Source organism: Plasmodium knowlesi (genome assembly GCF_000006355.2).
Source record: "Plasmodium knowlesi strain H genome assembly, chromosome: 4".
Lineage (NCBI taxonomy): Eukaryota > Apicomplexa > Aconoidasida > Haemosporida > Plasmodiidae > Plasmodium > Plasmodium knowlesi.
The window spans coordinates 519095-544643 of record NC_011905.2 but is presented as its reverse complement, the minus strand read 5'-3'; the positions used below and the strand labels follow the sequence as shown (position 1 = coordinate 544643).

Here is a 25549-nt window from a genome sequence, read left to right as displayed (position 1 = left end):
ATGAAGGCAATATTGGTTTGGTTCGTTTTCGTATGCGGCGTGTTCGGTAAGCATTACGTGAGTGTTGCGTTTTACCTACAGAAGGGGCAGCCAAATTGCCCCATCACCACTGATTCTACCACTACCAATTCTATCACCACTGATTCTACCACTACCAATTCTATCACCACTGATTCTACCACTACCAATTCTATCACCACTGATTCTACCACTACCAATTCTATCACCACTGATTCTACCACTACCAATTCTATCACCACCGATTAACCACTTCACCGATTTCCTCACATGGTTGTTCCCCCCCCTTGCAGCTTTCCGACACTCAGGAAACAACCGGCTGTGCCAGGACACGGCCAATCGCAAAGGATGCCTAAACTACAGGAACAGAAAAAATGATAAGGGCAGTGAGCGCAGAAGAGGTTACACCTATTCCTTAGGGAGCACATTTGATGACATAAAGAAAGTGATTTCTAAGCAACTGTCAGTGGAGGAAGAAAAAATACAAATGGAATCCAATTTTACCAAGGTGTGTTCATAATTAGTGTCCACTCGGTTGGTCGATATCAATGTGGAAAATATAAATGTAAACGATTTATTTTCTCTACCATCCATTGTTGCTATACATGCTCCTCACCATCACTACATCATAACACATTCTAACACCACCACCACCAACAACATCGCAATGCAGGATCTAGGGGCGGACAGCCTAGACATAGTTGAACTTATCATGGCCCTCGAGGAAAAATTCAACATAACAATCTCGGATCAAGATGCATTGAAGATAAACACCGTCCAGGATGCGATAGACTTTATTGAGAAAAACAAAAAATCGGATGTGTGAAAATTACGAAGAAAAAAAAAAAAAAAAAAAAAAAAAAAAAAGTGTCGGAGGTCTTCCCAGAGTTGTCCCTTCTCAATGGACAAAAAATGATGACATGCTTGAGGGGTAATATCAACGTGTAGGCGCCCCGACAGGGACGAGGCAAAGCGGAGAAAATGAACAAGAAGGGGGAGGGGAAGAAATCAGCATAAGTAAGCCCAGCTCTTCTCCCTACATCTGCCACTTGGACACCTCTCTGCTCCATTTAACCATCACATCCAAAGAGGTACCCACCTTTTGGGCATGCACTCAGTTACATCCAACATTTGGCTCTCCTTTTTATTGTCAACATTTTTCTCTATTCAAAAACTGGAAAAAAAAAATTATATATATATATATATATATAAATGAAATGCAAATAAAATTCTTTGCGGCTTATACACCCCAATGTGATCCACCGTTGTGGTGGTTTCATCCTGGAGGGGGAGACATACATGCATTGTCACACGGCAACAGGCCATCCTGGTGTGTATCCTTTTCCCGGTGATAAAATTCCTACTCTTTTACTTTCCCTGAGGAAGCACCCGCCTGGTGTAAACTAAGCTTATCAGTGTGCTCACCTCAAACTAGTTAACCTATTATAGAAGGGGGCCATTGACCCTCACAAGAACAATGCTACGTGGGAGGAAGATAAGAAGTCCCCACTTTCTTCCAATTCTGTTCCTTCTACTTTTTCGCCCCCTCGGGTTTCTCTTTCTTCACGTGGTTCCCACTACAAGAAAACGTATCTCCCATATACACACCGACGCGGAATCACTTTTTTTTTTTTTTTTTTTTTTTTTTTTTTTTTCTTTTTCGCGAAAGTCGAAGAAGCGAGATCGTTTCACTTAAACGAGGAACACAACACATAGTAGGCAATGCGACATAAACTTTTGCGTTCCTCATCTAGGCATTGTGCTATGATTAATAGGTTACTTATACGACCCTTTTAAAATTTTCTTCCAAAGCATGTTTGTGTAGAAAAAAAGAAAAAAAAAAAAAAAAATGAAAATTGTGGAAATATAAAAAGGGGTAACTAACCAGTGGGGGGGATTCCTCACCCGAAGGTAATTCTCCCCAATGGCAAACCAACTCAACTATTCCCTTTTTTTTTTTTTTTTTTTTTTTTTTTTCTCTCTCTCTTCCTTGAAGGCCGACGGGGAAGTGGCAAATGTGAGTTCACTTCCCAACGTAAGAAGAATGACAGATGGACATGTGTCGCAAAAGTTACAACAAAACGAAAGAACGTTGACATGTGCATGTATCTGAGGAAGTTGAAGCTCCCATCAGAGTGACATCACTTCTGTGTCATTTGAAAGGGGGAATGTAGGAGTGGAAAATAACCCCCCCCCCTCCTATCTGTTAACGTTATCATCAAGAGTAAAAACGCATGTAGTGCAGAAGAAGCCATTTGAAGATGACCCGCACAGTTTTCCAAATGGCACTCTCCAAAAGGAACCGCCTCTCAAAGACGGTGCTGTGGTACCTCCTCTTGATAACTCCCCTTTGCAACATCACCACCAAGGCGATATGTCACGGGTTCGTTTTAAAACGCGCACCTACATTAGAAGCATTTCTATCTCGTAGGAACAGCGCAAAGAAGGGGTTCTCTAAGGACCATCCGCGAATGAACAACTTCACCAAGAGGAGCAATACGGAGAGGAACAATCACAACCAGATGTATGCACATGGGAAGAAGAAGGGAAAGAACAAAGAGGCGTTACTCCAGATGGGGGGAATTATGAGCAGACATAAGTTGTCCACGGGGGATGATGATGACGACGATGAGGATGATGATGATGAGGCAGACGAGGGGATGGAAGGAAAAGGCAACTCTAACCCTCGCCCAGGACAACAAAGAAATACTCAGAAAAACCAAAGAGAAAACATGGGAAAGGAAACATGGGGGGGAAAAAACAAAGTAACAGACCTGTACCTGCGTAATAATATCAAAATAAAGTCTAGCTTGAAGGAGGAGGAGCAACAAAAGCGGCAAGGTGACGGTGTTCATGCAGACAGAGACACGGAAGAGGAACTCCTGTCCAATGAGGAAGACCTCACGGAAGATGCCTCTTCAATGGAAAACACCTCCCTCGATGATGAGGACGAACAAGACGACGAAGAGCCTGTCACAGAAGAAGACCTAGATACCCTAAACAAAACATGCGCAGAAAAAATGGAAAGCGTTTACAACTATATCAAGAAGGAATCCTACAGATTTAATCTAAGTAGCATATCCAACACCATGTTTGAAAACGAAAAAATTAAAATAAATGATCAAATTCTTATAATTAAGCACATAAGTCATATTAAGAAGAAGGAAAATCTATTTATGATAACTCCCTTTGACCCTTACTATGTTAACTTCATATACAACCACTTCGTCAAGGAGTACAAAGAACTTAAGTTCTACGTGAAAGACAGATCGGTCTATGCAGTTGTCCCTCCTCTATCGGAAAACTTAAAAAACGAAATACGAATAAAAATAAAGGAAAAAATTGAGGACTCCAAGGCGACCTTGCGAAATGTAAGGAAACAAATGTTAACAAAACTGGACAAGATGCGAGGGCGAATTGGGAAGGATATTTACTTTATGCAAAGAAATCATATACAGAGTCTACATGACCAGACGCGCAAGCGTATTGAGGCCATCCTGAACGAGCTCCGCTGAGATGGTGGGATGTGTTATGCCTTCATTTACACGGCCATTCGTTTGTACTTTCTCGTGATATTCGCAGAATTGTCACTAATTTGATAATTTTTTTTTTTTTTTTTTTCCGTTATTATTCTTTTTAGTTTTTCAACAAATGCACAAACAGGCGATCGAGTGGAGGCATTCGCACGTGGTAAAAATTGTCAGAAAAAAAAAAATGGTTTGAAAAAAGTGGTATGGAAAAAGTGGTTTGAGAAAAGTGGTTTGAAAGAAGTGGTATGGAAAAAGTGATTTGGAAAAAGTGGCTTGAAAGAAGCGGCGCATGTGCTTTACCGAATCTTTGAACACATTTGATGGGTCTACATTACCGGGTTACTAAAACAATATATGGAGAAAGTGGAGAGAGAGTGTTACCTCCTCCGCGTTGCCCTAAATGCATCCAATGAGCTTCACATTCGATCCGCACGGTGAGTAGGTAACGCTGCATCGGTGGGGTGGAAGGGGTGAAGGGGGGAGGGAGCGCCAGACAGATGAAGTGGAGAAATGGTGTTTTGCCCCTCCTGGGTGACAATCCCATGGGTGGAATTATTTTTTCTCTCTCCCCTTATAGCGTACCTTTTTATCGTGAAGTTAATAATATCGTTGAGGGAATAAGTCTTGTTGTCCTTCATGAATGTGTTCTGTGACGGGAGAAGTACATGGGGGATGAGGAAGAGACACATGTATACGGGCATATACATAATCTTAACTTATAACCGGCAGTGGAACTCCTCTCCCCACACAACAGCGCCCAGTTAAGGCGCCTTGAATTTTTACATTTTTTGAATTGTAGCAGAATTTCTGAAACACTTCCTCCGGGAAGGTAGCTTCGACGATTCCAAAAACGTCCAGGTGAATCTTTAGTGGTTCTATTTTATTAATTTGGACCTCTGGGAAAGGGGGAAAAAGGTGGAGTTGGTAGATGTTCTGTGTGCGTTTCCAACGACAGTTACAATATCGTACGGTAAATCAAGTGAGCTAATACTTGTACTGTTCTACGTGTTTTTTCTTTTTTTCGTCGTTTGATGGCTTACTTATCCGGTAGTCTTCCTTCAGCACCAGAAGCAGAAGATTGAAGGTTATCTTTAAGAACATCACAGACGCCTCGCCGTTGATAACTTTGGGCTCCTTCTCCTTCACCTTGATGCTGTTGAAGCATATGGCGAATCCTTCCACATCGTGGTTAGCCCTGCGTGTAGGAAAAAAAAAAAAAAAAAAAAAAAAAAAGGTGCAACACATTTGAGCAAAGCAATCTTCCAACTCATCATCCTCATAACACATCTACACAACGCCTCAGGGGTGTGCAAAAAAGGGAAGGGGATGCTAATTCTTATTACTTGAGCATAAAATTGGAAAGGTAGATGCTTAATCCATCCTTCACATTGTTTATGTATCTCGGTTGCAATTGGGCCACACAGCTGATGAGAATGACATAAAAAAAAAGGGGGGGAGGTGCGAAGGGGAAAGCGAGGCAGGTATGTTTATGTATGAGAGGGAATGAATATACTTGTTTGAACACATGCACAGAAGGAGGAATGTACAAATGTATGCACATACAAGAGTTTCTATATTCTTATGAGGAGAGAAAGGTTTTTACCTTATCCGAACTATGCTGAAGGTCTTTTTGTTAATTATCAATTCCGAATTATTGTAAATTTTCTCCAGCGTATTTCTTATGTTCATAAATTTGGACATGTACATCAAGTGGTCGTAATCTGTGGTAAGCGGGGGGGCAGTTAGCATATATGTGTATGGCATAGTTACGTGGTGCAAAAAAAATTGGATAGGGAACCAATCGTGTAGGTGGGCACGCATGCCTTGTGCCAGTGAAATGACATCCTTGTAGGTGCACTGGGGAAGTATGTGGAAGCCCTAACCTTCATTGAACTTGTTAATGATTTTTCCCAATTTGCTCGTTCTTAGTGCCTTCGACTTTTGAACATACCATGGGTTTTGGGCCATATTACCATTCTACTTTTTGATGCGCGTAAATGTGAACAAATTTGCAAATAGATTTTTCCTTCTTCGTTTTGCGAAACATCCTCACGTGGTTGCTTCGTGCATATGACGGTTTATTTATATGATATGCTTGTTATTTATAACGCCATGTAGGAAGGGAGAGGGTGAGAGAAGCACGCTAATCTTTTTCTCTTTCCATTCAAGAATGGGTTTTACATATATAATGTAGCTCTCTACCTGCCCTTTTAAAATGCGTTCAAAGTGAAAAAAAAACGCTGCTCCACCGTTAGTAATGTTGTATATAATACACCTCTCATGATGTTAATCCTTTACATGCAAAAATGGGGAATCCTTTTTTAGGGCGGAGAAGAAGAATTTCGACGTGCCCCTCAAGGAATCTCCTATACTTATATAACTGTTGGTACACAGAGAAAGTGCAACACGTAAACACGTGATTTTCATTTCGTTCTTTTTTTCTTTTTTTCTTATTTTTTTTTTTTTTTTTTTTCTCCTGGAATGTTCACATTTTTTGGCAATTTTTTCTGAACGGTTCAGGTGAAATATGAACAAAATTGCGCCGTATGAAGTTTCATTTTGGCTGTTTTTTTTTTTTTTTTTTTTTTTTTTTTATTCCCCCTTTTGCATAGAATGGATACATTGCATGGTTGTTTTTTTTTTCTGAGCAGTGCAGGTGAAAAATTGATTAAAATATGAGACGCCTTTTTTTTTTTTTTTCTCATAAAGAGTAGTGATGCCAAGTGTATATTCGTGCAGTTCTTCACCCTTGTGACGCGTGTTAGGCACATTTTAAGGGGGGGTCCCCTTTGCATCACTTCATCTGTGTCGCGGTCACAACCCGCAAGAAAACATCCCTTCTTTATCAAGAAGGTTCAACGGGAGAAGAGATAACCCCCTTGGCCCTGCTTCAAGCAAACACACAAAAAAAAAATAGAGAGAGAGAATTCGAGGAAAATGGGGCTCAGACTCCTCGCCCTCCTCTCACAGGTGATGCTACTCTTACCACTCGCCCTGTGCAATAAAAGCCTAATCCAACTGAATTATCAAATAAACACGTACCCAGGGGAAAGCGCAAAATGGAATCAGTTAGGACAATTCGTACTGAACAAAAATCAAATTTTCAACACCTCAAATGCCTATGAACAAGAAAAGGATAAACTCATTGAACAATTAAAGAGACCCAATTTTGACTACGTCCTATTTCAATTATGTGATGACGCAGATGAGAAGACATGCATACAGACATATGTAGGAAAAAAGAAAATTCAAAACGTGGATGATTTTTTCTTACTTATAGGATTAAATAATAACTACTTACCCCATATTTTAAACTACAGAACGAGTGAAGAGTTAGAAGAAGACACGCAGATATTCTCCGGCATGTTGGCCGTTAAAGTTTTGTCCGTGTCAGTACCCATCACCGTGGCTAACTTAAAAACGGGGGAGAATGCTGCCAAGTCAAAGAGCAAGCCGAATGAGGAAGCTAAAAAGGAGAAGCCGAAATCTTTTATTCGCAAATACTGGATTTATGTGGCCATATTTTTCTTATCCTTGTCCATATCCAGACACTTCACGGAGGGTATGCAGCAAGCGGGGGGACAGACGAGAGGGCCTGCTCCCAGTGGATAGAAACATTCAGAATTTATCATGGCAGATGCACATCTGTAAATTTGCGTACCGCTTTAGCCTTTTATTCGTTCACTTTGCATTCTTTTTTTTTCCTTTTTTTTCCTTTTTTTTTTTTTTTTTTTTTTTTTTTTTTTTTTTGTTCATAAAATTGGCTCTTCCACTTCCCTTTGGCAACCTTTTCACTCCCACTGCGCTGAGACCAAAGATGGGAGATGTGAAAGGTGCCTGATTACCGACAGAGCTTGTGCCCACTGTTTATACATACGAGTGTGCTCGTGAGACCAATTTTTTGTGATAACAACTGGTAGCTTCCCGGAGGGGGCTTTCTCCAATTTTGGAACTCTCCAAATGATTAGAATCAGAGTGGAGGGAGAGAGAAGGAACATCAAGAAGTGCATTCCAAAATGAAACGCCGAAAGTGGGGGCTCAACGTAGAAGGTACGACGCGTATCTCCTCCCCCTGGAAGGAAGCAGGAAGAAATCAATTCCCCCCCGGTCCAGATTTGCGTCCCCTCCGCAGTGCCGTTATTATGGGTAGTGAAATCGCATCGCTTACAAGACAAAGGGAGGTGCGGTCTCTGAGAAGTCGTGTGTACATATGCATACCGATAGGAACGTGAAAGACAGGCAACCGAGTTGGAAAAAACGTAGTTTTAATTTTCTTCTTCTTCCTTCCTTCCTTCTTTCTTTTTTTTTTTTTTTTTTTTTCTCTCTCTCTCTCACTCCAGATGTGTAGAAGTACACCCGTGACCCCTAACGCACAGGGTGTGTGTATCTAACGGTTCGATTGGAAGAGCTAGCCAATACTGACATTAGAGAAAAGTACCTTCATCATCGCTGCATCGCACTGCGTGGTGCCAGCGTGCCGACTTATTTTTCTTCACATGTAGGTGAAAATTTCAAAGGTGACTCTAATGATGTGCATATGAAAGACCCCCTAAAAAAAAGTAAAATTATAGAAAAAAAAAAAAAAAAAAAAAAAAAAAAAAAAAAAAAAAGGAGACAAATAGTGGATCAATCAGCTAAAGGGCGAACGCAATGATGCAGGAACGAAGGAGTAAAACGTTAAGGTAGGCAAATTAGAATAACTGTGGGAGGTACAACGAGCTCGGCGCCGAAGAAGCACCAAAGCAGAGTCGCATGTGCTAGAAGTCTCTTCGGCTTTAGGTGCAGACGGGGCATGCGTAGGTACACGTTCATATGTGAGTGTATAAGTACCTACGTGCGCACCGCTCTCGGGGGAGAACGAACAGCCGCTCGTGTCATCTACGAAAGTGGGGTGGACAGCGAAGAGAAGGAAGCAAAGAGGAAATTAGGGTAAAAAAATAGGGTAAAAAAATAGGGTAAAAAAATAGGGTAAAAAAATAGGGTAAAAAAATAGGGTAAAAAAATAGGGTAAAAAAATAGGGTAAAATATAGGGTAAAAATATAGGGTAAAAAAATAGGGTAAAAATATAGGGTAAAAAATAGGGTAAAAAATAGGGTAAAAATATAGGGTAAAATTTTTGGTAAAAATTAACGACAAAGCTAAAGACACCCTTAGAGAAGACCCTTAGAAAAAACGTTAAGAGGTGATCACCAAGAGAGGAGCAACATCGCTCATTGCTCCCCTCCTGGAGAACGGACACGATGAGCATGGCCAGGGCGGTGAGTGGCCTGTTATTGTATGGCGCTGTGGTTGTGGCCTTCCTGGCCACTTACGGAGGCATCAAGCAGCTGCTCGGTTGGAGAAGCGGTGCAGTGGGGAGCAATGAGTACAGCTACGTAACAGATATATGGAAGGGGCGTGGGGGGAGCAAAGGCCTCTGTTTATTTCTCCAAATTGGGTGTAGAAAAAAGGGAAAGGTAAACCAAGATGATGACGATGACAATGAAGATGATGATGAAGAGGAGGAAGGGGAAGGCGCCAAGAGTAAGGGAAATCATGCAGAACTGTTACAAAAATTAAAAATGAACAAGGTGAGAAAACTTTCCGACGATGAGACAAACAAAGACCTGTTACCATATGTTACTAAGGAAGACGAGAAGCACACAGTGGTGAATCTGTTTGACTACTTCGTTAAGGGAAAAAAGAGAAATAATGGAAAAAATGAAATTTTTGTAAACCACATTATGACCCTACACAGAATCGTAGTGATATGCTTCAAGCCGACTCTAAATTTCTCTCACATCATTACCCAACCTAGTGATGCTCTCCATAAAATAATAACGGTAGAACATGGAGAAAGGTTGGCCTCCATGGATTACCCACTTTTATTTTATTCAGACGAAGCTAGTTGGGGGATGAAGAACGTCATGTCCACCGGGATTCTTGAATTCTTTGCACCTCCCTTTACCAGAGAAATTACTGATATTTTGATTACCTGTGCCAACACAGAAATAAATGAGACATACACTTTTGAGGATTTGATCAGGGTGCGCATTCGAATCCCTCGTAGTAGTGAAAGAATAGTAGGCCTGAGTACAGATCCTGAGGATAAAGAATTTTTCGAACAAATAGTGGACGAAAATGTAGATGAGTATGAATTTGAAAGTTTCAAAAACAGAGTCTTAGGATTCAAGTTGGCAGATGCAGAACTAGATCCAGAAAATTGTTTCAAAGTGGTTTATTCGGAAGAAAAGGAACTTGCGCTAGAAATTGAATACCAGTTTTCTAGATGCCTAATATTGGATAGACCCCAATTTAAGCTTCGATATTTTTATATCAATGATGAATACTTCGAGGAAGAAATTCAATTTTCCTGTTCATTCACTTATAAGGGGAAAAAGAAAAAGGTTACATTCGGGGAGGCCGAGGTGAGTCCGAACACTGATACCTACTTTATAGAACCAGACAAAAAGGAATTCCAATACTTTAACGGAGTTCCCTTCAAGGTTTGTCATTTCGAATATGATGAGGGGAAAAAGAAATCCACACAGGTGTGCGAAAGAACTATCAACGAGTTCTCTCTCTTCATGTACAACTGTGAATCAGAAACCAAAAAGCAGATTCAGTTACCTGAGCCAGTAGAGACCGTGAGGTATCTAAATGTTACCCACCCTCTGAAAGATTTTAGTGATATCACCTTCTTATCGAAAGATGTACACATAGAGAACCTACGTTGGAGATTTCCAGATTATAAATACTTCATGACTTCATATATCAACCATGGTCCACACCCCCTGATCATCGAATGTGTTATTCCTAATAAAACAAAAGATAAATTTCAAAAGGCTAACATTTTACTCTACGTGAAAACAAACTTAAAAGACAAGAAGGTCTCCTTTTGCGATTTTAGGAGTTCCAAATTGTATGATTACCTCAACACATACATCAAAGGGGATGAGTGCGAAATTAATGTCACTTCGAATAGTAGCTTTGGATTTCGATGCCCAGAAGGAACTGTGAAGAAACCAAAATATTGTTTTACGGAGATGTATTACCTTGGGTACCTGTACCCGTTAGGAGATCTCTTTGCACAAAATATAGTTATCTATTCTTACAAGGATCCAACTTTATCGTTAGCCGCCTTTACTAGTAGCCTGAGCAGATCCTACTCGTTTGAGTGCTTCTGTGTTAAGGAGGATGATCAAAGTAAGATAGAAAAGAGAGTGATTGTGAATTACATAAATGAAGACCAACTGTATGATTACAATGATATTCCAAAGGTGCCATATGAATCTGTGGTATCGCACCCGATGAAGACTCACCTGTGCGATTTCATGCAAAACAATTCTGTCCTTAAGCCAACGAGGAAGAAGCCAATAAACTACATCTGTGAGGTTTTTCCAAAGCCGATGGAATACATAGCCCTAGTGTGTCCTACCAATCTGATCGATGAACGAAATGAAAAAATTCTCTCCGATTTGCTTTTCAAGTATGGAAACCCAGGAATAATAGACCAAATAAGGGCCTTTGGAAAAAAGAGAAACAACTACTATAAGTCCTTTCACCTTCCGAAAGATGCCCCCTCCTACGTAATCAACCGATACATGCAAACTGTAAAAAGAATCGATGAAATGATTCCAGGGGTTCTAATCAAAGATACTGTTCGTATAAAAATAGCTAGGATCAGAAAGACAGATGCAGGAGTGCAAGATCCATCCCTACCACCAGATGAAGATGAAGAAATCAATCAAATGTACGCCAGTCACTTAGGACTCCCTAACAGTATCCACCATGGTTTATTTATCTTCCAACTTCCACCTTACATAAAAAGAAATGCTATCATCGAATTTGCTTGTATTAATGATAAAACGAAAAAAATGGGAAATACAGGAAATAACGGTGTTATGTCTGTGCACCTGAGGAAAGAAGGAAAAGCAGTTGATGGATGCCACTTCTACAAGAATAAGGAAGAAAATAGTATTTTGAAAAAAAAAATAAAAGTAGGTTCTAAAGAGGATTGTGTTGTACAAAGTAATGGAGAAATTGAATACATAGGAATTATATGTCCAATTGAAAGCGGGTTATATTTAACTCCCTCTGGTTGTTTTCAAGAAGCATACAACAGTTCGGATGAACTTGTACAAATCAGCACTTATGATAAGGAATTCAAAAACTTCACCAATGATAGGGGAATCTCCTACTTGAAGATTCCGCAAAGCTTTGTCGGTTACCTTAACATTTTCTGCTACTGTAATGTAGAAGCACCACCATCGGCAGAAGCCGGGTTAGCAGCACCTCTGAAAAAGGAGAATAAAATTAACATCGAGTTGAATACGTCCAATAGGGGAATAACGAATGTACAAAAAATCGACCATCTCTACGAGTCGGATTTTCTCATAGGAAGCGAATTCATCAATAGGAGACCAACTCCAATAATGAGGAAGAAACATATTTGTGATTTTACAAGGGAGGATAGTTCCTTGGCTCCACAAGACGAGTTACCCGCCATAAAATCCTGTTTCGTTGATTTGGAGGAAAATCTGAGTCTCGTGGAGGTAATTTGTCCTAGGAACTTCAATCCATCTGGTGCAGACCGATTGAATAATGTGCTCCGAATGCGTAGTGTTGGAAGTGTTGCTAGCACTGTTGGGTTGACCACCCGAAGTGGGTTCCATGGTGCTCTGCCACTACAGGATGAACCTCTGAGCGAAGAGGAGCTAAGTAAATACAAGCAGATAAAGTACGTTCCGAAAGAATATGAAGATGTAATACATCTGAATAGTGAGAAAAAGTTGCAGGACATCCTCCCTGGAACGATAATTCTGGATCGAAGTAAAAAGTTCGGAGAAAAGGGAATATTCACATTCATCACCCCGCTGATTGTGAAAGATGACATAATCATAAAGCTTTTATGTGATAATTCAGAAACGACCCTTGGAAATAAAAAAGGGAAAAAGGGAATTGTCGTTGTTAAAATTCCGAAAAGGATAACGAAGAAAAAATTCTATGGATGTGATTTCTCTGGGAATTCAAACAAAACCTTCTACTACTCTGAGGTACACTCCCTAACGAAGGATAATAAGGAGTGCCATGTAAAGTTGAAGGAAAATATTATCGTTAGTTTGAATTGTCCTAATGGGAAAATTAATCCAGACAACTGCTTCCATAGCGTATATATAAGAAGTACCATGGATCAGGAGAATATAGAAAACGTCGAAAATATTTTTAATGATGTTAAGGTAATTAATACAAACTATTTGTTGAAAAATTCATCAGCCTTTTTGATTATATCTAAAATGAGTAACATAAAGGATCTGAACTTTTACTGCACTTGTGAAGATTACAATAGTAAAAATGTGGGAACCATATACTTGAACCTACCTCAGAACCCGTCTTCCACATCGAAGGAAAAATATGATTCGGAGAAGAAGCTAGTTATGGACATTCCCCCCTATTATTCCAAAGATACTTATGTATGTGATTTTACTGAAAAGCATTACAACATTATGAATCGATCTAATATAGACATGGAGAAACTCTTGGAGAAGTATCTACAGGATATTTTACTATACCAACATGATGGATTTACACACTTCAGCTTAAATCTTAAACTAAGAAAGGAAATAATGAAGAAGCAATACATAGAATATGTAAAGAAACAGATTCAGCATTATCGGGACAACCCTCCCGAGGTGGAAAAGTACCTTGACCATACCCTTGTCTATAAGTGCAATATCGATTTGAGTGCATTCGATAAATTTGCCATTAAGTGTCCACCCAGAATGGGAACTCCTTCATCTGATAATGTAATTTCCTCTCCTAAGGGACTCCAAGTTATTGCACCCCGTTTGATGTACACGTCTAGTCTGGGTAACGACCCCATCTCCATGGTGAAAGGATTAAACAACCTCCTCTTCGGAACCATAATTGTTAACAAAACGAATGAAAACAATATCTCTTTTTTCGATAAAGGGGAGCTGGAACTTATCATATCTCCCTATTCTGACTCATCGAAGAATTTAAGTTTCTCCTGTGAAAACATGGGAGAAGACGGAGTCAATCGTGTAGTAGGTTATGCATCCATCTTTGTAAAAAAAAATAGCAATAAAATTCTGGGCTGTGATTTTATAGATCCCTCAGATGTTAACAATCACCAGGTCCACTCACCCGCATTTAAAACGGAACAAACAACTGGAATGACAACTACCTACAGAAATAATTCATTTGAATTTGAAATAGAATTAGTGGAGGGAAAAAATATATACTGTAATATTGAAGCTATAGAAAATGATGTCGTTGGGTTCAGTTGTCCACATAACTTCCTTACCTCCCCTGAAAATTGCTTCGAGTCGGTACAAATAGAAGGGGTGGATAAAGAATTGGAAACACACAAACTGGACAGTCTACTTAAAGGGGTCCACATTCTTAAAAATAAAATATATGATGTTAATTACACCCCATCTTATATTATCCTTCCTAAGAGAATTCCAAAATCGATGAAAATTTTCTGTACATGTAATTCCGTGAAGCTGATAAAAACAGGTGTTATCCAGATTAATATCATCGGGGATGATTTGAATAACTGGTTCAAAAAAGAAATTACGCACAATATCTTCGCATTCGAACAGACTAGCTACTTTTACGACTTTTCCTCTGGGCCACTCAACATCAGCTCCGAGAATGTACTAGATATCGGTGCGTTGGTCACAGAGAAGAAGGCCAAGGGAAGTCGCCAAATTCTGAATGGGGGGGTAGGAATGTCGGGATATGCACAGAAGCGGTTAAGGGAGGCAAAAGTCGGTCCTGGCATCACTGTCATGGAACTACTGGAAGCAGAATCGGAAGAGGCAGAGGAAGAGGAAGAAGAAGAAGAGGATGGCGATGCGGACGATGTGGAGGAGGAGAATGTGTTAAACCCAATGCGTACAAAACAGGTGCACGAAATCACCGTAGCGGTATCTGAATTCAGCTCCGTGAAGGTTGTGTGCCCCCTAAGAAATGCCCAACATTTTAGGCAATCAAAAATCAGTCCAGAAAATTTCTTCGAGTATGTGTATGTGAATGAATGGGATGCCAACAAAGACAAGCGAAGCGAAGCGGAGAAGGAAAAAATTGTTATGGAAATGGTGCAGGGAAAACCGAAGGATTCTGTAAATAGCGGTGAAGAAGTAGATGGACCAAAGAAAAAAGAAAACGAAAAGGATAAAGACAAAAATGAAATAAAGGTAGACTACGATATCATGGGTAACAAAATAATTGTTGCCCTAAAGACGGAAAGACCCAAAGCAACAATAGAAGATTCAGAAAATGCTCTTCACCCTAATGATGAGAGGAAAGAAGAGGAGGGAAAAAGAAAAAAAGATATCCTAACAATAAAAAATATAAATGATGTTATAGAATTTGTTAATCACGAAAGAGAAGTGAGTGAAAACACATATGCCGGGACGATACATTTTTCTCCACTACTACTAAAAGAAGCAACATTTTTTATTTCCTGTGATAATTCCCTAACCCTGAACGAAAGTAGAAGAGGAAAAACTGGCATCGTTAAAATTGTGGTGAAGCCAAATTATGTAAATATTTTTGGATGTGATTTCGTGGGGGATTATTCCACTCATTTTTATTTTAGCAAGAAGTGGGAAGAAGTTCCAAAGAATTATGTGTGTGAAGTACAAGTGGAGGATGATTCCATTGTAGGGCTAGCGTGTCCTTCACATACCAAGTTACATCCATCAGATTGTTTCGACAGTGTGATTAAAGATAACGTGATTCACAAGAAGGATTCGATAATAGAAGCAGTCAATATGTTTATTTATAAGGAGAAGAACAAACCAATTCTTTCTTTCATTCAAGTGAAACACATCTTCTCTAGCCACTTCTCCTGCAAGTGCTACGATTCCACCAAGGGGGATTACAAGGAAGTCACCATAAAAATTAATTATGAGCCTTACGTTATGGGCACACCCAGAAAGAGCCTCGGAGGCGCAGTCATTCAGTACAGCGATGTAGACCTGAAATTGCCTTCGGTGCAACGCTGAGAAGGGGGGGGGGGGGCAAATCCACTCGTGTTAGGGGTAAAAATATAATTTCTCCTTAATGAACAGATCACTTCCACCCCCTTTTCCACTGTTTTTTTTAATCTTTTTTAAAAATTCGAAACTTCCCTTTTGTCTTTTCCTTTTCTTTTTTCCTTTTGCTCCTTTTTTGTTGGTAGCTTTTTTAAGCTTTTGCCAGACCACTGGGCGAGCGCACCATCAGTGCTACTGTCTATGTGTCACGGATATGCGCCCCTTTACATCTGCGATCAAACCGTTTTTTTTTTTTTTTTTTTTTTTTTTTATATATATCTGACACCACCACATAGGAGTAAACATGGTTTAATTCTTTGCGTCGAAAATGAATTCCGACCTTGTGGGGGGAGAGCAAGAATGACTGGAAAAAGGAACAAGGGGAAAATTCAAATAGGGGCCTTCTGTGAGCAATGGGAAGTAGAGGCTTACCCCAGGGGGTACCACCCCATCATCGTATGAAGGTTATGTGAAATTCTTACTCTGGTGTAACATATCCAATTGTAATCGGTCATATGGTTCCATATACGTATGCACATGTAGTGATGCTTCTCATTAGAGGGTAGGTTCTGTTGGGGTGAAAATCCTCATGGATGATCCTTGTACTATTTTTGTGGATTCCCCTTTTTTTTTTTCCGGAAGGGCATGATCCTTCGTCGCCCCAAGAAGTAATGAAAGGAGAATACTCACGCTGGTGTGTGGTCGGGGTCAGGAGAAGACCACGGGGTGGGGGGTGCCCCCCCCTCTGCCTCTTCCTTGTGTGTCTCTATTCTCGAACTGTAGAGAACCCTACAAAGGGCACTACACACACACACACACGCATACGCACGCACACGCGTGTAGGTAGGTACATATGCCCTACCGAAGGTAGTAATGAAAAGCGAAGGGAGGAGCATCTAGACAAGCCCCCCCCCCTAAAAAAAAAAAAAAAAAAAAAAAAAAAAAGAATATGCACACACGCACAGTTTATGGCTAGCTTAAAAAGAAAAAAAAAAAATCAAGAGCGTAATGCACATTAAATCGCTCACTTAAAAAAAAAAAAAAAATCCTAGACACGCGAGCCCTCACATCACAAACGTGCGTATGTGTGTGTGCTCAATTAGCGACATGCGTAGGCTGTAGACGATAAATTCACTTCTTAATGGCAGTTATATATACTATCACGGGGAAGTTCAAGTAAAAAAAAAAAAAAAAAAAAAAAAAAAAAAAAGAAAAGTAATAATAACTAAATTAGGTGAAGAAAAAGCTACGTTCAACCACGCCCTGGCGTGATATTTTTATTTTTATTTATTTATTATTATTTTTTTTTCTCTCTCCTCTATATTTCTCCCGTTTACTGGGGATCAGGGATATCTACGCGATGCTAACGTGATGTTACTTTGACAATGCGTCTGTGATAATTCGGTTCGCATCTGTGTAATTTTCCTGTATCATCATTCAGCAGTGCGTTGGGGGATTTCAATTCAGTTGTCCACACACGCACAAACCGTGGACACTCAATTGGGCACTTACCTGGAGAAGGTTCGCCATAACTGCCTCTCACCACCTCATGTGTCTCCCTCCACAAGTAATAAATGGGGAAGCTCGGTAAATTAAAAAGGGTTCTTCTTTTGCTCCCTTTTGTCCACATCATCCTTGCGCAAAATAATGACACACAGGTGGGAGTCGCCTCTAGAGAGAAGGTGCGTTCCTCTGGGTTGCTAAGTATTGGAAAGTTCCACGGTGGAGACCAGGGGAGTTACGATGGAAGGTGCATCAGCCTCAATGGTGATTCATATGTGTTAGGGCGAGACCCCTTCGGAGGCATAAGCAACGGCAAGTATTATCCCCGAGGGGTGCACTACGGTGGGAGGAACCGTTCCAATGAAAACCACTCCCTTTTTCGTCTCCTAAAAAATGAAGACAGGGGGAACGACGTGGATATATATTACATGGAAAAATTCCCACATAGGGAATATTCTAATGGAAGAAAGTACATTAGAAATGGTGCAATAAAAATGGTAACATACCACCTGAATGGTCAGGCAAAAAATTTGAACAAGGATCTAGTAATAATTCCGCATGAACTGTTCGGAGTGTCCACTCTGGAGAAGTTCAGTACGAAGAGGGTGGCTAGACATTTGGCAGAGGAGGACGATGATGATGATGATGGGGACGATGACGATGATGACGATGATGACGACGACGACGATGATGATGATGATGATGACGAAGAGGAGGAAGAGGATAATGATGGTGAGAGCATCTCGTATGGGGACATGGATCAGGATGAGGAACAGGATGAGAATTACCAGATGAAAGGAATGGATTTAGAAGAAGATGAGGATGATGTACTAGATAGCGATGTTTTTCTTCCGTTGGTCGATTCAGATGCTTCGGATGGAACCTTTGACGCAGTGGACGACGATTTCCAGACGACAATAAAAAAGGATGGAGAAGAGTTAGAACAAAGTGATTCTACAGTCGAAATATTTGCTTCTAGCAACACGAATAAAGAATACGTTTGCGATTTTGAAAAAGGAAAAATTCTGAAAGAGACGACGAAAAAGACAAAGATCTGTGAAATGAAAATCCAAGAACCTCTCGTTAAGGTAAAAATTGTGTGTCCAACGAAATACTCAGATGTAAGTGCAGATGGTAGCATGGGTTTCATTCCCAAAAAAGCTCCATACGTTACTTTGGTAAACGAAAATGAAGGTTCTGCGATTAAGAAAGATTTGTTGAAGGAGAAAAAGCTAGCCGAGCTCATTCACGGGGTTATCATAAATCCAGAAATTAACGAAGAGACAAACGTAACAAAAACGGGAGTTATTGAATTCATCCTACCACCAGTATTGAGAGAGAAAAAAAAAATATATTACATCTGCGACCATGGAGAATCAGAAGTTCTGGATAACAGTGTGGCGAGAGGAGTTGCCTCTATTTCCATAGAACCCTATGGTAAATCCGTTAAAGGATGTAACTACAGTTTATGGAGAAAACGCCTCTTCACGTACAATTATGAAAAAGATAACGACATGAAGTACCCATGTGTTTTTCAACTAAACGCTGGAGAAATAGGAGGTATCATGTTTCCGGACGAAACGGAATCTACAACCTGCTTCGATCAACTGATTCCTCACTCACCAAATAAAACCTGGGACAAGAAAAAAAAAAGTCTGAATGAAATTATAAACGGAGCAGTTATTTACAATAATGATTTCAAGGCCAGGTACTTTAAGGTGAAGTACTTTAGTATTCCAAAGAGTTTTCGAGAGAAGATAAACTTATTCTGTAATATCCATTTAAAAGGCGATAATAAAAAACACATGGTTTACATCAGCATCAATCAGGAATTGAATCTCTCAGTCTTCGACCTATATGAAACATTTTCTAATGTGAAGAAGGTAATACAGGTTGCGGAGCAGACACAAGAGAAGAAAGAATACACATGCGACTTTACGGAGCAGTTAGACAAGAAGGAGGATGACACCGACAAGAAGGTTATCATCTGCAGGAAGAAGCTAACTGAATTTGATACGTTCATTATGAAGTGCCCAATTAAGAAGGGGAAATATGAAAACCTAGAAATGGTTCCAAAGACTTTGAAGGAGGAAACGACTAAAAAGAAAAATGCATTGAAAATACAACTAGATGTACAGTATGAGTTATTTAAAAAGTACCTTCACTTTCATGATAAAGATGGGAAGTACCTCCCTGGTTATCCTTCCTTCTTCACTTTTCCTCTTAACCGAGTAGCTAAACTAGAATTGAAAAAAAATTCCATCTTCAAGAATCATAAAGATTCCTCCTACTTTGATGAAGTTGCATCTGCATCTGATGGGTTCGTAAAATTACTCTCCTACTTAGATGCACAAGACACCGTCACCTTAACAAAGCAAATTTCTAATCTAGCAATTAGTGAGGAAGAATCTACGGGGGATATTTTCAATTTGAAATTTCAAATACCTCCTTATATCGAAACGAACGAACCTTTGTATTTAATCATGGGATGTAACAATACCAAGGATGGGGGTAATTTAGGCATCGTGGAGTTGGTCCTATCTAAGAGCGAACACGTTGTTAAGGGATGTAATTTCTCAGATGTAGAAATGAAGCACTTCACGAACAACGTTGGATCTACAGGGGAAAAATGTAGTATTTTAGCTTACCCAAATGATATAGTCGGTTTTAACTGCTCGAAGACGCACCCCCAAGTGTCGGATGAAGAGGAAGATCCCGAGGATACTGATGCAGTCATCGAGCCGGAGGGATGCTTCACTCAAGTCTATAGCAGCCTCGAAAAGAAAGATATCGTTAGCATCCTCCCAGGAGTTTTACTCTACTCAAGTGGCAAGAAAAACTCCATGGCATTTATCAAAATACCTCCAGTTTTAGTTAAATCTGATATAACCTTTTCCTGTAAGTGCAAGTTAGAATCTGTGGAGAATCAAATCGAGGTGAAAGTTCTTCAGGATAAAACCAGTGAACAGAAAAATATCAAACAGTTGAAGGAGGATGCAATCACAACCGTCAAGGAAAAGGTTCAAGATGAAGATGGAAAAATATACACATGTCCAAATAAGAACCTTATTGAACCTAAACTGGAAAAGCTAGATGAAAGTCATGTGAAAAATATATGTGAAGTAGATGTGAAAGAGATGCACAGCTACGTTGAAATTTTTTGCCCCTCCAAAGATTTCTCCATTCACCATAATATAAAAATGTACTACACCACGGTTCAGCCAAACAAAGATGAAAGTCACAAGGTTCTTAACCAAGAGGCTTTGAGTAAACTCATTCCACATGCAGAGATGCTCCACAAGACAAGAAAAATACTTCCTCTACAAAGCAGTACGAATGACAAGGAAAAGGTCGATATCTCCCATGTTTATTTATTTTTCCCATACTATGTTAAGGAGGATCAGGAGTTTAATATAATGTGTGATAATAGAAATACGTTATTTGATGAGAAGAAGGGAGGGTTATTAACTTACCATATTAAGGTTCCAAAGAGGAGTAAAAAAATCAAGGGATGTGATTTCAATTCCGAAAAATCTGAGATCTTCCTAACCCAACCTACAGAAAATAACTGTTCGATAGATGCCATGCCGAAGGATATAATCGGGTTCGTATGCCCCCCCAACACAGTAAAAATAACGAAGTGCTTCAAAGATGCTGTGGTGGATAATAACCTCATCAATATCTTCGATACGCTCGAGATGACAGACAATATAGCTAACTACACACACAGCCACAATTTTAATTACATCGAAATACCAAGCGTCGTTAGCAAAGACCTGTCGTTCAAATGTATCTGTGTGCATCTGAAGAAGGATTATCCGTTGACATCTCCGCCAAGTACCAAGCTTCTGGATGTCATTTACGAAAAGCTCAACATAAAAAAAGGAGAGAGCCACAGCAAAGTAGATGCAAAAAATAAATTTCTAATGAGTAGCCTGAACCCATACTTGGCTCACAATAAAAACAAACTTATCAGCATCTTCGAGAAGGTAGATGCGAAGAACCCATTTGAGGAAGATGAAAACCCAGAAGAAATAATACTAAATGTAGCAAACGCAGAAACGTATGATGATGCCACGGGTTCTACTGCTTCTATTTCACAAATAAAAGACAACTACATCCCGGGAGATGACTACTCTATTTACACCAGTGTAAATGACAACCTCTTGGAAGAAACCATAATGAAAGATATAGCATCTCTGAACCAATCTGACTTCAAGCTGTATACACTCAACGTAAATTTGAAGGCACCTAAGTTGCTAATGCCGAAGAAGGTTAAGGACAACGAATATCTTTGCGACTTTTCCAAGAAAAGCTTGATCGTGCCGGAACCTTTAACTGAAGATTCCCCACCTGACATTCACTGCTACAATGTGCTAAAACCACTCGATACGTTATATGTTAAGTGCCCAACGGAGAAAACAGCTTACGATATTGCCAAGACGAAAACAGGAGATGATGACGATGAGGAAGAGAAGGAAATAATTTCTATCTTGAAGGATGATGTGTCAGATGCTGAAGATTCCAGTTCCTCCCCATTGGATGATCCCTCTTTTGTTAAATACTTCGATAAAGTAAGTATGAAGCCAGATAAGTTTTTCCAGAAAATTCTGAACGAAGATGGAGACAAAGAAGAAGATATAGATCTAGTCCTACCAGGTGCATCCTACACATCTATGAAGGTGTTAAAAAATAAGGATCCCTTTACTTCCTATGCTGCTGTTATTGTGCCACCCACTGTATCACGGAACACATTTTTTAAGGTGCAGTGCAATAACGATCAATACAAAGAAGGAAATAATAATGCAGGATACAAGGGGATCGTTCATTTAAGTATATCTAGGAGCGGTGAAAAAACTATAGGGTGTGACTTCACCTCTGCAATTAGCAGTATCTTAACTAAAGGAGTTCTCCTTCCCATTGGACAAGAAAAAGAGTGCGAAGTGGAGGTTACGAATAGTGATATTTTCGGGATTAAATGTTCAAGCGATTCTACTTTTGCTCCAACAAAATGTTTTCACGAAGTTTTTGATAAAAATGGAGAGACTAAAAAAATCAAGGAACTCATCCCAGATGTTAAGGTATTCACTCTACCAAAGTCCAAGACTAAAGTCGCTTATGGAAAAATACCATTGGATTATGTGAATAAAATAAATTTCTCCTGTTCCTGTACGAAAGGGGATAGTACCACCAAGGGCACCATGAAGGTCGTGGTGAACAAGGATGAATCTGCACTGGAAAACATGAAGCTCACAGATGCAGTGAAACACGACAAAGTCAACTTTTGTAACTTCTTCGATGATGAAGCTCTCACCTTTAAGCAGAATCCAAATAAAATCGTCCAATGTAAGATAGATGCAGAGTTGTTCTCCGAGGTAGTCGTAATGTTACCTCAAATGGGAAGTACCAGCGACGAAGAAGACTACAAAAAATTCTCTGTAACTCCATCCCTAGCAGAAGGAGAAGATATCAAAGTTATCACCGATGATAAAAATCAAGTGTCCATAACAACTGCTCTAAAGGGAGTGTATGGAAATAGAGTTTTCTCCTTCGAGAAAAACTCGAAAAAAGGAATTGGGTTCAGCTTCTTCATCCCTCCCACCTTTGAGAATAAAAACTTTAAATTAGTTATTAACCAGTCGGAGGTCGTCAGCGAGAACAAACCGAGAGGAATGATTTTCATCGTGGTCAGGAAGAATATGGAAGCTGATTCTTTGAAGGCGTGTGATTTTACATCTACTGAAAATTCTCTAGCTGACTTAGACCACACTAATAACGAAAAGGTTTGCAATGTAAAGATATCCAAAGGAGACGTATTCGGAATTACATGTCCTAAGGGGTTCTACCTCTACCCAGAAGGTTGCTTCTCTAGCGTTACTCTGGATTACTACAAGGGAGAGCTTCACATGGAAGAAGAGGAAAGTGAAGGAAACGATGATGACATAAACTTCGCCGAAAAAACAAAAACTAACATGCGCATAAAAGATTTGTTACATCTAATCGGAGATGAAGACACAAAAATGGATGACTTACAAAAGTTTTCAGAATTCTCAAACATCACTGAAATGCTTAATTTTGAGACATTCCATTTGGGTTCTATGAATCTAAATTTTAAGGAAAACTACACATCTGCCTATGCTAAGGTGCCAAACAATTTTAAAAGTGCCATTAAATTCTCGTGCAGTTGTTATAATCCTCAGAAGAAAGTGTTTGGAACGATGGATATAGAAACCGACTATGCCTCTTCTGGAAAGGAGCTCCAAATAAATGAAGATGCATTTGTTCGAAATAAGCTTCTTCCGTTGATGAGTAAAATAAATATAGATTCAGATGAAGTAAAACCCATTGAAGAGCTAGATACAGTGGAAGATTCAGAAGGAGGAGGTTCAGAGGGATGCAAAGAAGAAGATGGATCATGTGGAAACATGCTCTCCCAAGGAATAAGCTACACGTGTGATTTCTCAGAAGAATCGCTTTTCACTCTCATCGAGGGAAAGATGCAAAGGAATAAATGTACCGTTTATGCCAGAGCATTAGATGTTGTAACTATAAAATGTCCTGCCATAGAGAATTACGTGCACAAGGAGAAGACAGTAACAGAACCCATAGAAACGGAAAAGGTAATCATCACCATAGATGGCAAAAAATATGTGACATACCAGGAAGAGAAAACGAAGAAGAAGACATTTTCCTTAAAAGAAATTTATGAAAAGGAATACTACGGTATGACTAGCGAAGAAGCAACAAATATGAGAAAGTTAGATGAAGGATGGGATAAGCATCAAGTGTATTATCCAAAACGGGTTCTAGACCATGTAATCGTAGCGAATAAGGTAACCAAACTGGAAGATGCTCTACCAGGAATCCTACATCTACAAAGTAAGGTAAAAGATGAATTAAAAACAACGGAATTGATAAACGACGGTGTGGTCCGCTTCATGATCCCACCATATGTGAAGAAGGATTTCCAGTTCCACTTCTTCTGTGGAATGTCATCTGAGAAAAAACCACAAGGAAAAAACACATCGCTCGGAGTGATACGTATAAATGTATCCGCTTACAAGAAGGAACTTCAAGGGTGTGACTTCATAAACCATAAGGATGATACAAATTTGGTTATATTCACAAATAAACGAGAAAAATCTAGCGAATCCACTTGTACTATATCTCTCATACCGAACACCGTGGTGGGTATCAATTGCCCATCAGGAAAACTCCTTCCAGAGAACTGCTTCAATGAAACGTACTTTGTAGAAGAAGCGAAAGCAGGAACAGTCGCCAACCAGATGAGCAATCTACCAAAGGAGAAAATTACCGACATCATTAAGGGAGCTATACCAGTATCTAATTTTTCGAATAAAAAGAACACCTATACATATCTTATCCTTCCAAAGGATATGAAAAGCCTGGAGAAATTAGAAAAGAGGTTCTACTGTACCTGTGATGAGGGTATCGTCAAAATGAAGATTCACGAATTTTACATAAAGAGAGAAAAAGACAACCGAATTGACAAGGAAAGTTGTACCTATGATAGCGCGAAAAATGTGACCACCTGTAATGTGGTAGAATTCATGGAGAGTCTGGCACAGAAAGACAACAAGACGAATCATTACATAGTTAACTTAGCCAGGTGGGATAAACTTATTTTAAAATATCCAACAAATGAGAAGGAGGATTATGATAAAATTTTCATAAATCCAATAAATATAAAAGACAAGGTACTCTTTATGGATATCCCTACATCTTTGGAGAAAATTTTACCTGGAGCTATCACCACAAATAAATATGATCCAAGGACCAAGACAATTGAGCATACATTGAGAATCCCTCCTTATGTTTCGAAAGAAGTGAATTTCTCTCTGGAATTCAACAATTCTCTAACATCTAAAATGGTTAATTATAATTACTCATACGGAGGAGTTGTAAAAATATTTTTCCACGTTCGAGAAGGGTACAGTGAAATTAGTGGTTGTGATTTTACTGGAAAGTATAACCACCTGTTCAGCCATAACTTCGATCCTAATTTGAAGGAAAGTAAAACGTGTTCTGTTACCTTTGGCAATAATAGCTATGCGGGTTTCGCTTGTCCCAGAGAATTTGAAGTCCTTCCTCACAATTGCTTTACATCTGTTTATGATAATAATGATGATCAAAAAATTAAGAAGCTAGTGGATTTATCCGAAGAAGCAGAGACCGATTTTGTCCAGTACAATGCTCGCGGCGTCAGCCTATCTTACGTAACCCTTAAGAACCATACTAAAGGACACAGTATCTCCTGCAAGTGCATCTCCCATCAGATCACCCATACTATTAACGTTACCTTCGAACCCGACATGGACAATTCCTTCCCCAAGACGCGTATCCGCATAAGGTACATGGACTTGAGGAAGGCCACGTTCAGTGCGCACCTGCGAGGAGGGTGAAAAATGGGTCCTTGACCAGGATGAAAC

At 39.6% G+C, this 25549-nt stretch overlaps 6 protein-coding genes across 6 annotated transcripts; 5 read left to right on the top strand and 1 right to left on the bottom strand.

Annotated features, from left to right (window-relative positions):
- Positions 1-844, top strand: PKNH_0412600 (acyl carrier protein, putative; the record flags this gene model as incomplete). The annotated part of the gene is made up of 3 exons (XM_002257914.1): positions 1-46; positions 312-526; positions 692-844. The coding sequence occupies 3 exons, from the start codon at positions 1-3 to the stop codon at positions 842-844; spliced, it is 414 nt and encodes a 137-aa protein (XP_002257950.1).
- A 1456-nt stretch (positions 845-2300) lies between these two features.
- On the top strand, positions 2301-3533 carry PKNH_0412500 (ribosome-recycling factor, putative; the record flags this gene model as incomplete). The annotated part of the gene is made up of 1 exon (XM_002257913.1): positions 2301-3533. One exon carries the CDS (start codon positions 2301-2303, stop codon positions 3531-3533), a length of 1233 nt encoding a protein of 410 aa, XP_002257949.1.
- A 411-nt stretch (positions 3534-3944) lies between these two features.
- On the bottom strand, positions 3945-5516 carry PKNH_0412400 (conserved Plasmodium protein, unknown function; the record flags this gene model as incomplete). The annotated part of the gene is made up of 7 exons (XM_002257912.1): positions 3945-3996; positions 4131-4195; positions 4332-4444; positions 4589-4743; positions 4892-4972; positions 5152-5269; positions 5432-5516. The coding sequence occupies 7 exons, from the start codon at positions 5514-5516 to the stop codon at positions 3945-3947; spliced, it is 669 nt and encodes a 222-aa protein (XP_002257948.1).
- A 969-nt stretch (positions 5517-6485) lies between these two features.
- On the top strand, positions 6486-7160 carry PKNH_0412300 (conserved Plasmodium protein, unknown function; the record flags this gene model as incomplete). Its single annotated transcript, XM_002257911.1, has 1 exon — positions 6486-7160. The coding sequence occupies one exon, from the start codon at positions 6486-6488 to the stop codon at positions 7158-7160; it is 675 nt and encodes a 224-aa protein (XP_002257947.1).
- Positions 7161-8795: 1635 nt separating this feature from the next.
- Positions 8796-15566, top strand: PKNH_0412200 (6-cysteine protein P230p, putative; the record flags this gene model as incomplete). The annotated part of the gene is made up of 1 exon (XM_002257910.1): positions 8796-15566. The coding sequence occupies one exon, from the start codon at positions 8796-8798 to the stop codon at positions 15564-15566; it is 6771 nt and encodes a 2256-aa protein (XP_002257946.1).
- A 1604-nt stretch (positions 15567-17170) lies between these two features.
- Positions 17171-25522, top strand: PKNH_0412100 (6-cysteine protein P230; the record flags this gene model as incomplete). Its single annotated transcript, XM_002257909.2, has 1 exon — positions 17171-25522. The coding sequence occupies one exon, from the start codon at positions 17171-17173 to the stop codon at positions 25520-25522; it is 8352 nt and encodes a 2783-aa protein (XP_002257945.2).
- Between the last annotated feature and the right edge of the window lie 27 nt (positions 25523-25549).